Raw genomic sequence first — 12,619 nt, forward strand, 5'->3', positions numbered from 1 at the left:
CCTATTATCCCCATTTTATATATATGGAAACTGAGGCTAGAGAGGTTTAAGTGACTTGCTGAGGGACACAGAGCTAGCGGAACCATGTCTGAGCTTTTCCCAGAGACCCCACCCCACCTGACACTTGTCAGCAAAGTTTCCAGCGCTAGCCCTGCATATGGAGCTGGTATTCCCTATTCCTCTAGGGTAGGTGTGGGAATTCTGTTCCCTGCCCCCTTTGTCTGGGATGCTGGAGCAGGAGGATGAGTTAGGAGGTGGTGGGAGGGCAGAGGAGGGGATGTCAGGGAAGTCTTCCCAGAAAAGAAAAATGCTATCTTTGGAAAAATAATGTCCTGAGTCGAGGAAGATCTTACAGGTCTGGCCCTAGAGCTTACCTCTGTGGAGTTTGCTGCCATCTCCTGATTAACAAATATATTTATATTTTATGTATGTTTCATTTCATAAACAAACACACACACACACACACACACACACATAAAATCCTAAGGATTCTAAATTATTCCTACTAATCTTAAGCCCACCACGAGCCCTCAACCTCTGCGAGTTGGCACATGGAGTATTCCTCGACTGTAATTCATCCTCCAGATGTTGGCTTAATCCTGAGTTCTACTGTTCTGAACCCTTTCCTCATCTTGAGAATTCATTCTTCCCTCATTTAAGCACTTTCCATGTGCTAGATTCTAGCCTCAATTCCAGGCACTCAGCAGTGGACCAAGTCCCTGCCCTCATGGAGCTTATGTTCCAGCAGGGGAGCCAGATGGTAAACAGGTGCTAATACAGTGTAAGCAGGCAATGAGGAAGTAGTGAGGCTGGTGAGGCGTGTTGTGGGTAAGCTGTCATTTTACATCGGATGCTCAGGAAAGCCACAGTGGGAAGGGGATGTTTGCACAGACTTGCAGGAGGGAGAGGGTGTCACCATGTGGACATCTGGAAGGAGGAAATGACCCAGACAGAAGCAATGACACAGACAGGGCCTTGAAGCAGATTCAGGAAACAGCGAGGAGGCCAGGCAATGTTATTGGCCTGGAAGAGAGGAGAAGCCAATCAGGACACGAGAAGTGCACCAGCTCTAGAGGGCTTGTCAGCCTCGGTGAGGGCTTTGGCTTGTACTCAGAGAAATAGGAAGCCACCAGAGGGATTGATCACACCCTCTCTTACTACTTCCCTTTTCCTAGTGCATCTCAGTTAGAGACCCAGCCCCTGCATGGCCTTTATCTCTTTCTCATCTGTCTCCCCTTTGAGACGTGAATAGCAGGACAGTCTGATCCATCTCTGTATCCCTGGGCACAGCAAAGTGCTTAGTAAATGTTTGTTAAACTACTTCAAATGGCGGGTGGCAGCTAGCCGAAGCCTGGAAAACCTGGGCAGAAAGGTCTCCTGAGTTGATATATATGGTGTTGGCTCCCAGGGGGCCCTTGGCTACTGCCTTGGCAAGCAGAAGCAGTGAAATCCTTTAGAACCAGGTAATCCCAAAGAACAGGGAATGGCAGGGGGAGGGGCCCCCCTGCTGCTGCCTTTACATCAGGTGTTTGTGCTGCTGGGGCTGCTGGCTGGCTCCCCACACTGCCGCTGGCCCTGCTCCCTAACCAAGGTGTGGCCTTGTCCTGTGCAGGCATGCCTGTGGTCCTGTCACAAGAGGTGGAGTCTGTTCTTGTGGGTGCTGCTATTCTGGGGGCCTGTGCCTCGGGGGATTTCTCTTCTGTACAGGTAGGTGAGGACCAAGGGGTAGGCCGCGGCCCCTCCCCTGTCTGGGGCCGTCCTTCCTCTTGACAGCAGCTCATGTCTTGCAAAACACACACAGGATATAATTAAGAAATGATAGGTTCCAGCCAGGGAAAGCACAAACACTTCTAGCCTCAGACATATTTATTGCAGTTTTCATTTGACTTGGCCTCTGTTACTGTTGGTCGTTCTGTTTTTCTGTGGGTTTTCTTTCTTTTTTTTTTTTTCTTCTTCAAAATAGCTCTTAAATATTTCATTTAAATTTCCCCTTGACCCTTTTTCTTTTAGCAAGTGAATCAGGTAAGGTTCAAAAACTTAAATTTGTCATGTAAATGTCAGGTTTATATTTGCTGCTTTCATCTCCATCCACCACTTTCCAAATATCTTTGAGGCCTCTTTCAACAAGGGACACAAACAAAAATGTTAGTAAAACGGGAATTAAAAGAAAAAATAAGGAACAAAGATATAGGAAGAAGGAAACAACTTGGTGGCCGTGATTGAGCACGTAATTTGACTCTGAGCTTCCTGGCAGCCAAGACGAAAAAGAACACATGATAAGTTGCATAATTCTTATTTCAAAAAGAGGAAACAGTAGTTTCTTGGGGAGACAGAGCTTTTCCTACCACTAAATTGCAAAAGATACTTCACACGTGGGTTTTATGGAGAGACTTTGAGTGACAAAATAATAGTATTAACAACAGGTTTGCAAAAAGGTAGAGAAACAGTGTAGATTGAGGCCAAGGGCACAGACTCTGGAGTCAGCCCTAGCTTGACTACGTACTAGCACTGTGACTTGCTCTCCACTCTATTTCTTTATCTGTAGTGACGATCAGTAGCACATTGTGAGTTCTTTCTCTGCATCAGGAATGTACATTTAGTCCCACAACAGCTCTGTTATTCCCATTTTTATAGTTGAAGAATCTGAGGCACAAAGAAGTCAAATAACTTGGCTTATGTTGAAACAGCTAGTAAATGCCAGAACCAAGAAGTTTGGCACCCAAGTCATAACCGAGAGTTGAAGAAACATTTGTTCAGCTGAGCATCAAAGAGCTTAAGTGACTTGCCCAAGGTCTCAAGGTCAGAACTAGAAGCCAAGTTTTCCACCAGTAGCCCAGTAATGAGAGTTCTATTTATTGTGACCCTCTTATATACCAAGAACTATGGTAGGGGCTTTCCATACAATCTTCCTGGTACCTCTAACAACCTACACAGGCAACAGAGATCAGAAAGATTATAGGACTCAAGCATCCACTATAAGAAATGGCCCCATGTAAGAGTCAGATTCCAACGTCTGTGTTCTGTGTGTCACATTTTGGGAAGTGAGGTACACTGCACGCTGTCCAAGCCTCTCTCAAATTGATGCTTATGAAGTATCTTCCAAAGAATTGAGCCCACTCATGAATGCTTGTGGATTTTAACTGGAGTTTTTTAAACAAAGATGGTAGAGTTGAGTGTTCAGCTTTTTCTGGGCTGTCTGGTATGCTCTCTGGTATCTCATGGAGATACGCATTTATTGTTGAAGTGCCAGTAACTTGTCGATGATGATTTTAATGTGTCAATTTATGAAGATGCTCTCATAACTAGGTATCTTTCCCTTCCTGGAATAAATCATAACTGCTAATGCAAAACAGTAGAGATGCTTACTAAGGCCCTGTATGGGTTACTTCATATGAAGGACAGGATGTTTTTGGCCCCTCAGAATTCAGATGTTGAACCCCCAACCCCACCGTGTGATGGTTTTTGGAGAGGTGACCTTTGGGAGGTGATTTGGATGAGATGAGATCTGGAGGGCGGGACCTTTATGATGAGATTAGTGCCCTTACAAGAAAAAAACACCAGAACTGGCTTTCTCTCGGAGGACTCAGCAAGAAGGTAGCCATCTGCAAACCAGGAAGAAAGCTCTCACCAGACCCTAAACAGGATCTGGGACTTCTAGCCTCCAGAACTATGAGAAAATAAATTTCTGTTGTCTAAACACCCAATCCATCATATTTTGTTATAGCAGCCCGAGCAGATTAAGACACCTCATTTAATCTTGACAATCTCCCCACCTGCAGGATAGGGGTTTTTATTCTTATGTTGTATTTGAGGAAACCCAGGCTCAGAGAGGTTTTAAGAAATTTGCCCAAGGCTATAGTTAATAAGGGGCAGAAGCAGAATTCAAATCAAGGCCTCTGGATCTGTATCCTCTGCTGATCTTCATTCTTTTTTTTTTTCCTTTACTCTATTTTCTTTCCTTTTTCTTTAAAAATATTTTGTGGCTTCTTAAATGTTCAGAAGTGAATTTTCTGAAAAGAAATGTCATTGATCAAAAATCAGGAGATAGTCTGCAGCCGAGTAGTGTGACAAGATCTGGCTGCTCTGTCCAATACTTCATACCATGACTTACGGCACCTCCACGATATCTTAGTCAGAACTGAAGTATTAGCTCCTAGAAGATTCTGCTCACACCCTCTCCAAAGTGGAAACTGAGCTTTATCTCACACTGAAATCTTCACTATCTCATCTTTCCCCTCAATCTTCTGGAACAGAATCTAAGATTTGGTAGGTCTCATATTGGAATTGGTGACTTGAGTAGCAGCTGCGAGGCTCACAACATCTTAAAGACAAGCTCGTGTCTCCTATTCAACCCAAGAAAGTATGCGCCTCTCCTTTGGGAGATGCTGTAATCTAGTAAAGAAAGCCCCAGGTGAGAGGGACCTAGGTCTTAACCTGTCATCACATTCCTGAGGGAATCCACATGGTCTTGACCTCTGTGCTTGGTTGTTGGATATCTTCAAACAATGGCCTCTTGAGGTCACTTGTCCTCTCCAGGTGCTTATTTCATTTGTTTGTTTTATTGTCCTTTTAAAAAATGTTTAAATAAGAATTGCCACTCATCTAGGACTGTTGAGATGAAGAGCATTTGAAAGCTTTAATGACCTCTGTGAAGCCCAGATACAGTGATCAACATTGTTACAATGATTGTGTTTGAAACTGCTTTGAAAATGTAAATGCATGTAGACTTGGCTTCATTCATCCCTCTCTGAAGAAGAGGTGCCAACCTGTGTGCCCCAGGCCTGGGGACCAGCTCAGGATGATGGCAAGTTGAGGTGAAACAGAACCTGGACTTCAATATAGTTTTTCCTTTGAATTTCAGAGATCCTAGCTTGATCTTTAGGATGCCTACCACTCCTTCCTTTAAGAAAGCTGAGCAAAGCTTACCAGCAACTCAGTGATTCCAGCAGGCCAGGTGTATTGTCTTCTCATAGGCCACACATCTGGTAGTTGGATAAAGGTTTTCACCTCTTATCGAGATGAGTAGAATTTGGTAGACTCAGCCAGAGCCATCTCTTCAGATGGAGGAAAGGTTAAGAAGACTCCACAAGACCCAGGCTGCAGACCTAGGGAAGAGGCCTGCGTGCCTGAGGAGACAGGGTTTCCCAATGTCCTAGGCCCATGAATGGATGACTTCAGCCAGGGGTAGAGCCCTGTACCTTCCTTTGGTGGGAAAAATGGATCAGAAGGACTTAGAGTGGTGGGCTTTCCTTATAGCTACTGTAAACTTCTGTATATTTCAATTGGATGGAAATTTAATCAGCTGTGGGGAAAGGAGAGTGGATGAAATTTTCTGATGGGGTATTAATGGGAGAGATTGGTCAAGTTCAGGGTCCATTGCTATTCCAAGTTTTGAAGCCTGCCAACAGTTCCTGGCTTCCACGTCTTGCTCTTGTATCCATTCATATTCTTATCCTCAGTCTTTCTATGCTGGTCTTCGCCTGCCGTCTCCTGCCTCCCTCTTTCTTTAGGTGCCTAAAGTCTTCCTGCTATTCCCTTTTCAAATTAGGACCTCACAAAGGGTACTGATGTAGCCAGCCCTCTGCACTAAAGAATAGAACGACTAATAATATCTCAAAGAATTGTCTGTTCTCCTTTCAGTAGTTTTCCAGACTGTGCTTTTGCTAGACAGTGTGGCAAGTATCATGTCACAGTTGTCTTTATATCTGCAGCCTAATAAAATGGAATCAAATCACAGACATGCCACTTTCATGGTAAAAAAAAAATTACCTACTGAATAACTGGGAGGGTATGCAAGGAAGGGAGTCATCCTCTCTCCTTATATTCACAAAAATGTGGAATCCATGTAGTTCTGGCATCTGTGACCTTTCCTCTGACCAATCCCCCATCCTTAGAAAGTCACCCATCCCTCCCTTGGCCATCAGTGCACTCCAAAGTGATCCTCTAATTCTGAATATCCTGGAAAGTAAAGAATTATAGTTAGAAGTTGGACGTATCCCATAACAATTCTGTAGGCTCCCAGGCCCTGGAAAATTAACAAATGGGAAAAAAGAACTTTATGAGATATCATCATGCTTACATTTTCTAAGCACAGACAATAGAGAGGTTCTAATAAATGCAAAGGATACATAAAACAAGAAACCGGTTTCAAGATCCATAAGAGAAAACTCAGTCGAATAGCCAAGAGGCAGAAATACAAAATGGCTTTCCACTTTCTGCTTCCTTCAGCCCCTCTGCCAATGTCATTAACTTCCTGTAATTTCTTATCTTAAAAGACAGTGTTTCTTCCCTGCGACTGTTTATATAAAACAAGCTTTAATTCTAGCAGTGCTATTTATCTTGACACCCACCTTCTCCTCCCCACCAAAAGAAGCAGTAGTGGAAGCATCCAAAGCAAAAGTCAGCAAAAGGAGATAGTGACAAGAGACCAAAATGAATTCAGCCATCATTTTAAGGGGAGTACTAGTGCAAAGAAAATAAGCCCCTCGAATCAACCAATTAATCAAAACCTTTTTTCCTCCCATGGTGTGAGGGTCGCCGTCTCAGTCAACCATTGACTCCATACACTCCCGCCATCAACTTTCTCTGCCACGCTCTCATAGACTCCTGTGTCTTGCATACCAACACGTGTAAGTGACCAGTTGAGAGCCGTGACTACTCATCCTTTCTGTAACTTGTGCCCGCAAGATAAACTATCCACGCTGACCACAGTGGTCTATCCTCAAGGTCAGTCCTTACAAACATCCTCATTGCTTGGCTGAAGCCTCTCCTTTGACTTTTTCACGAAGTTTACTTCATTTAGAGTCAGTTTATATTCATCACCTATTATGTGCTTCAAAGCCTGTGATTTTGTATGTGATAAAATATATCTCCACTCTGTTTTATTTTGTGAGAGTCAACTTTCTGTCCTTTTCAGTTCTGTTTGGCTTTCTGTCACCATATATACCAGTTTTATATTTTGCATAGTAAAGTGGATTATCATGATTTTACTTTCTGGAGGTTTGGATAGACTGCTCTAGAATGGATGTTCAGAAATATGAAACCATCCCATTTCTTGGCATGTTCAACCTAATTTACTTTTTTTTTCCCTTTTTCTGGAATGCAGCTAATAATTCATGTTCATTGGGAAAAAATAAGAAAATTCAGTTAAGTTGAAGGAAAAATATGAAAACACTGATCTTACTACTACCCTAAAATAACCACTATGTAAGTTTCTGGTTTCTATCCTTTTAGTTTTTTTGTGCATATTTTAAAAATATTTCATACTTTTTTAAAGTATAAAATGTATTCATACAGGGCATACTTTTTCGTAGCCTTTTTCCCCTACCCAAAAATACATAGTAAACATCTTTATCATTTTTGTAGGCTGTATAATTTTCTGCCCCATAGATAATATACCATGACTTATTTCCCCAGTCCGCTAGTTATGAATATTTAGGTTATCTCTGTTGTTTTAAAGAATGCTGCAACTAACTAACATCTCTGTAGCTAAATTTTTGCCCATAACCTAAATTATTTCCACAAAATAAATTATGGAGGTATAGTTGTTTGGTCAAAAAGTTTGCCCAACTTTTAGGGGTTTGATACATATTAGTACTTTATTTTCCCATCAAAGGTGTTTGAAAATTTAGGGCTCACATTTCTTGTGTACAAGGAGTCTTTTGCTGTGAATTTGAGTTTCATTTAGCTTTCATTCCCAGGTCTCTTATAATCCTATTCATGTCACATATGGTCCTGATACTGTCAACTTTTTTTAGTAGCCTTTTGCCCTTTGCTTCTTAAGCATGTGTTTCTGGAGATAGGAGATTCTGGTTTCTAATTAAATAGATTTAGGTTTCTGATTGGATTTTCTGAATGTCCTGTCCCATATGTCAATGCCACATAGAAAATCAACAGAAAATCCTGGAATGGTAATTAATAGTTTAAAGAAGGATTAGATTAAGAATGTGATGCTGGCCCTCACAATTCATTACACTTACTGCCATACCTGGTTACCAGTACATTCTTTTCTTTTCCAGAATTGCTATCCCTCCATACACACACACACACACACACACACACACACACACACACACACAAAGGCAACAACAAATTCAGGTTCTGATTAATTATAAATCTCCTTGTTCCAATCCAATTTGCAGAATGGTACCATGGATATAAAAGTCAAAAATCAGCTCAAAATTAGAATTCTGTTTTTAGGAAATTATTTCAATGCATAAGATATAACACATTTGGCTCTCCTGTTCCTTACAGGGTGATCTGGGAACAGGGCCTGTTACTTTCTATCCTTTATCATTCATGGAATCCTTGTAGCAACCTACAGGTGTTAACAGTCCCCACTGTGCAGATGAGGACAGTGAATCATGGAGCGGTCATATAACCTTGCTTTATACAAAGTGCATGCTTTTTTTGTTCCATCAAACCATGCTCTTTATATTCCAGTAAACATACATCTGTTGCTTGGAAAAGGCATAGATTCCAATATGGCGAACTCAGCTGCCCTTCTACGAGGTGGTATGGTTTATAGAAAATATCATCATCACCACACATTTGTCATCACTGCTTGGTTGAGTATGGGATATAGAAATAAAAAGAAGAAATGTACCCTCTTTGGTTTGGAAATTTTCTAATCCTTCTGCCTGGAGAAGATTCCATACCATGACCTCAGTAGTATTTTATTTATTTGTATTTAATCATAATCTGCCCATTTACTTTTTATAGAGATAGATGTTAAAAAGCACTTTAATTAAGAGCTTTAATAAAAAGACACTTTTTATAGTACTGTTATTAACACAGAGATTCAAGTTAACAAACATTTTTTTTCCCAAATACCTCCTTCCCCCTGCAGTTTTTACTCAGGAACTGAAGAATTGGGCTTTTATAAAAGCAAACAATAGCCAAACATCTATTGAGTCCTTTAGAAACTTCAGAATTGTTACAGAACTATATTTCTAAAATAAAGTTTATCTAAGTCTTCGACTTCACTTTGTTCAAGACAACAGTTCATACTGATGCATATCTGAAAAAGTACATAATATTATTTCATAGAAATGAATACCTATAAGTAATTAATTCCTCATTCTAGTGACCATTTATGCCTTTATTTTTCCAGCAGAGACATTTTATAATAACAAAGACGTTTATCATGAAATGTCTTTGTTGGAAAAAATTAGAAATGAATAGGTTGGGGTATTTTTTCCCCTTTACTCTAAGATTACTCATGAATAGAAAATCCATGCCGTATAAATTTATATTCAACACAGTAAATTAAGCTATAGATCCAAATACAGGACAAGGGAAGACAAGACCTTTAGTTAAATCAGGAATTTTCTGTAATAGGGAAAATGTCCTGAAAAATGGCCTCCTCCCCCCCCACACATACACACATACACACATACATACATACACATATATACATATATACTACATACTACTGGACAAAATTTGATTCAAAGTCATGGAATGTATAGAGGGTCTTACTGAAGTCTTTGAAAGACTTTTAATTCCAGCCTTGAGGCAAATGATTAAGAAGTATGCAGAAGAAAAATATAATGATTACAGTTGCTTATTGGAGGTATTTGAGACTGCCATGAACCATAAAGTACCATGGGTTTAGAAACTTGGGTGGCACGTTTCTAAAACCATATGCATATCAAAGAAATTTGAACATTTGAAAATTTAGTACCATGTTAAAAGTTATGTATAAGGAAATCTCCTATTCTGATAACATCATAATTTTACAAATGAAGAAACAGGGCAGGAGAGCTTAAGTGACTTACCAAAACCAATGGCTAGAAAGGAACTGAACCAAAATCCAAGGCCTAACCTAGGATTTCAAAGCTGGGGATTGTTCAGCTGGTTCACACATGGAAATAGACTGTTCCCCAGAAGTGTGATTGACATTATTTAAGAAAACTAATACCAGTAATAGACAACTAGAACTTGAATGTACATTGAAATGTCACTGTGTTAGTCAAGGCTCCCACAGAAGACATCTTCAAATTAGAGAGTTTAGTAGAGGGACTATTTCAAGATAGGAAACTGAGGCTTAGAAAGTTTAAGTCACAAACCCGTGGTCTGATAGCTAACAAGTGGCACAGCTGGTGATCAAATCTAGAGCTGACTCCAAAGTCCATGCTCTTCTTAGGGGGGAGGGTATAGCTTAGTGGCAGAGCACATGCTTAGCATGCATGAGGTCCTGGGTTCAATCCCCAGTACTGCCTTTAAAAAAAATAGTAATTAAAATAAATAAATAAACTTAATTACCTCCCCCGCAAAATAAAAGTTTTAAAGAAGTTTTAAATTTTGAAAAACAAAACTAAACTAAAAACAAAGTTTATGCTTTTCTTACAGACTTCCCCAGGGCCATGCTTAAAATTATCTTGACATTCATATCCAGCAAACAATGCAGGGTTATAGGGGGATCGCCTTGTTTGGAGATCCACACTGTATTCTCTGGTGTTGGTAACAACAACCAAGTCATGGTTTCTGGGAATAGACACACCCCAACTCCCAAAAATCAGACAGCACCATTTATGGGACCCATGTTACTCCACTTTATAAGGTCTTTCTTTCCCAGCCCAGCCAGCCAACAGAAGGTGAAGTCAGTTTGTTTCTAAGTGGTTCTTGTCTGTTTCTATCTCATTTTAGATCTGGGAGGTCTGGAAGAAGATGGGGAGAAAGACTTCATGAGAGGGACACATTTCCTTAGAAATGTTATTAATTGGCTGCACAAAACAAAAGAAGGAAATAAAATATCTGCTCCTTACTAAGTAAAGGCATCTTCTTCCCTTATCTCATTAAAAATTAAAAGCACTCTTGGTTTAAGTAGGCCAAATTAGTAATTAAGTGCTATATAATCAACTTGTGTAAACGTAATATTGAAGGGGAGGCCAAATTAATCACTCTGCTGGCTTGTTTTTGCCCCCATTAATGCACCTTTTACTCAGGTCCTTCCTGTGATGTCAGGATGCATTTTCTGCTCTCCTCCGCTGCTGGAGATAGGGTGGGCTGGATAGCTGGGCTAACAGATGACAGTGGGCTAGATCTGGGACAGGCATGTGTCTGGGCCCTAACTCAAATAGGTGATGAGGCTCCCTATTTAATTTTTTGAGCCAAGGGTCATCAACAGGAAGCTGCCATGGGACAGGGACAGTCCTAGATAGTAGCAGGACAAAGAAGAATTAAACACATCTTGGGGTCCATGGAGGTCCGGTCCAGTGGGGAGGAAGTAGGGATAGACAGATATGGTTATAAAAAAGTCAACACTAAGTGTAAAGGCAAAGATCAAGGGACCTTGGCTTGGACTCATATCATGGCTCTGCCACTTACCTTGGGTGAGTTACTTCATTTCTCTGTGTGTCAGAGCCCTCATCTGTAAAAGACCACAGTAGAGGTGGGAAGGGTATATAGCTTAGTGGTAGAGCACATGCTTAGCATGCACAGTGTCCTATGTTCAATTCCCAGTATCTCCATTAAAAAGCAAACAATCAAACAAATAAATAAACCTAATAACCCCCCCAAAAAAACAACAAAAAAACCCCAAACATCAAAGTACTATCTGCATCATGGATGTATTTTCTCCCAACTCATATTGTAAAGAGTAGACATGTTAGTATGGGTAAAGTAGAACAGTGTTTATTTCATGCTGGCTATTTGTTTCAATACAATTGCTATACGATGGGATAATGGAGCACCAAGGAAGCAGTGTCTTACATTGTCTTGAGGGCTGAGAATGTCCTTCTGAGACAGCAACATTTGAACAGGGCCATAGAGGATTAGCTAGTGATAGAGCTGGAACTCTGGATGGGGCGAGGGGTGGGGGGAGCTGGGACCCCGGGTCTGCACTTAATCTTCACAGGGGAGTACCTTCTCTGAAAGCAGGAGGAGCATGTACCTTAATCCTGAACAAATCTCTCTCCATTTCAGCTCAGCTCAATGAATATTAGTAATAACTGCTGGAGCTCCATCATGTTATGGCCACTGCCTGCCGAGTATTGGGGGTGGAAGAGGGTAAGTGAGCTGAATCTATTGTGGGCAGGATAAGAGGAGATCAAACAGGGCAGAAATAGGCCCTCAAAATCACCTTGCTTCATTCAAGGTGATGGCATCTCCTTGGCTTGCTGGCTATGTGAACATACCTGGCCAGGCGAGGTATTTAATTTCTCAGAGCCTCAGTGGCATATTCATGGACCCCACTGAGTCACTGCGGATATTCCATGAAGGAAAACACATTTTGCACACATTACTATTTCCTGTATTAATTTCATCCTTACCAGAAAACCAGTGAAGTAGGTGGAGTCACTGTCCCATTTTGAAGTCGAGGCATCAACATACGGATAAGCGGGCCTAAGTTCATGTGGATGGCTAGTAGGGGGAGGAGGGTTTTAATTTAGCTAACTTGACTCTAGGCCCACCCTCTGTACATCCCCTGAACCCAGTACTTCAGAGGACATCTAGAGCTAGATTTACATATGATGTGCTAGAAATAGAGCAGATGTCACTTAATTATGTCCTGGTCCCTCACTCCATTCCACTGCTTGTGGGAATGACAGGGTTAAGCCTACAGCCATGGTAACCCTTTAACTGCCCGGGCAGGTGGGGACAGGCCAGAGTAACT

At 41.2% G+C, this 12,619-nt stretch overlaps 1 protein-coding gene across 1 annotated transcript in view; it reads left to right on the plus strand.

Annotated features, from left to right (window-relative positions):
• The window catches only part of FGGY (FGGY carbohydrate kinase domain containing), a 300,360-nt gene extending 288,155 nt beyond the window's left edge, over positions 1-12,205 (plus strand). The window contains 2 exon segments of the mRNA XM_032494401.1: positions 1,613-1,707; positions 11,929-12,205. Coding sequence (XP_032350292.1) covers positions 1,613-1,707; positions 11,929-12,045 — 212 coding nt within the window. The 3' untranslated portion in view covers positions 12,046-12,205.
• Positions 12,206-12,619: the final 414 nt, after the last annotated feature.

Source organism: Camelus ferus, chromosome 13, assembly GCF_009834535.1.
Source record: "Camelus ferus isolate YT-003-E chromosome 13, BCGSAC_Cfer_1.0, whole genome shotgun sequence".
NCBI classification, from domain to species: Eukaryota; Metazoa; Chordata; class Mammalia; order Artiodactyla; family Camelidae; genus Camelus; species Camelus ferus.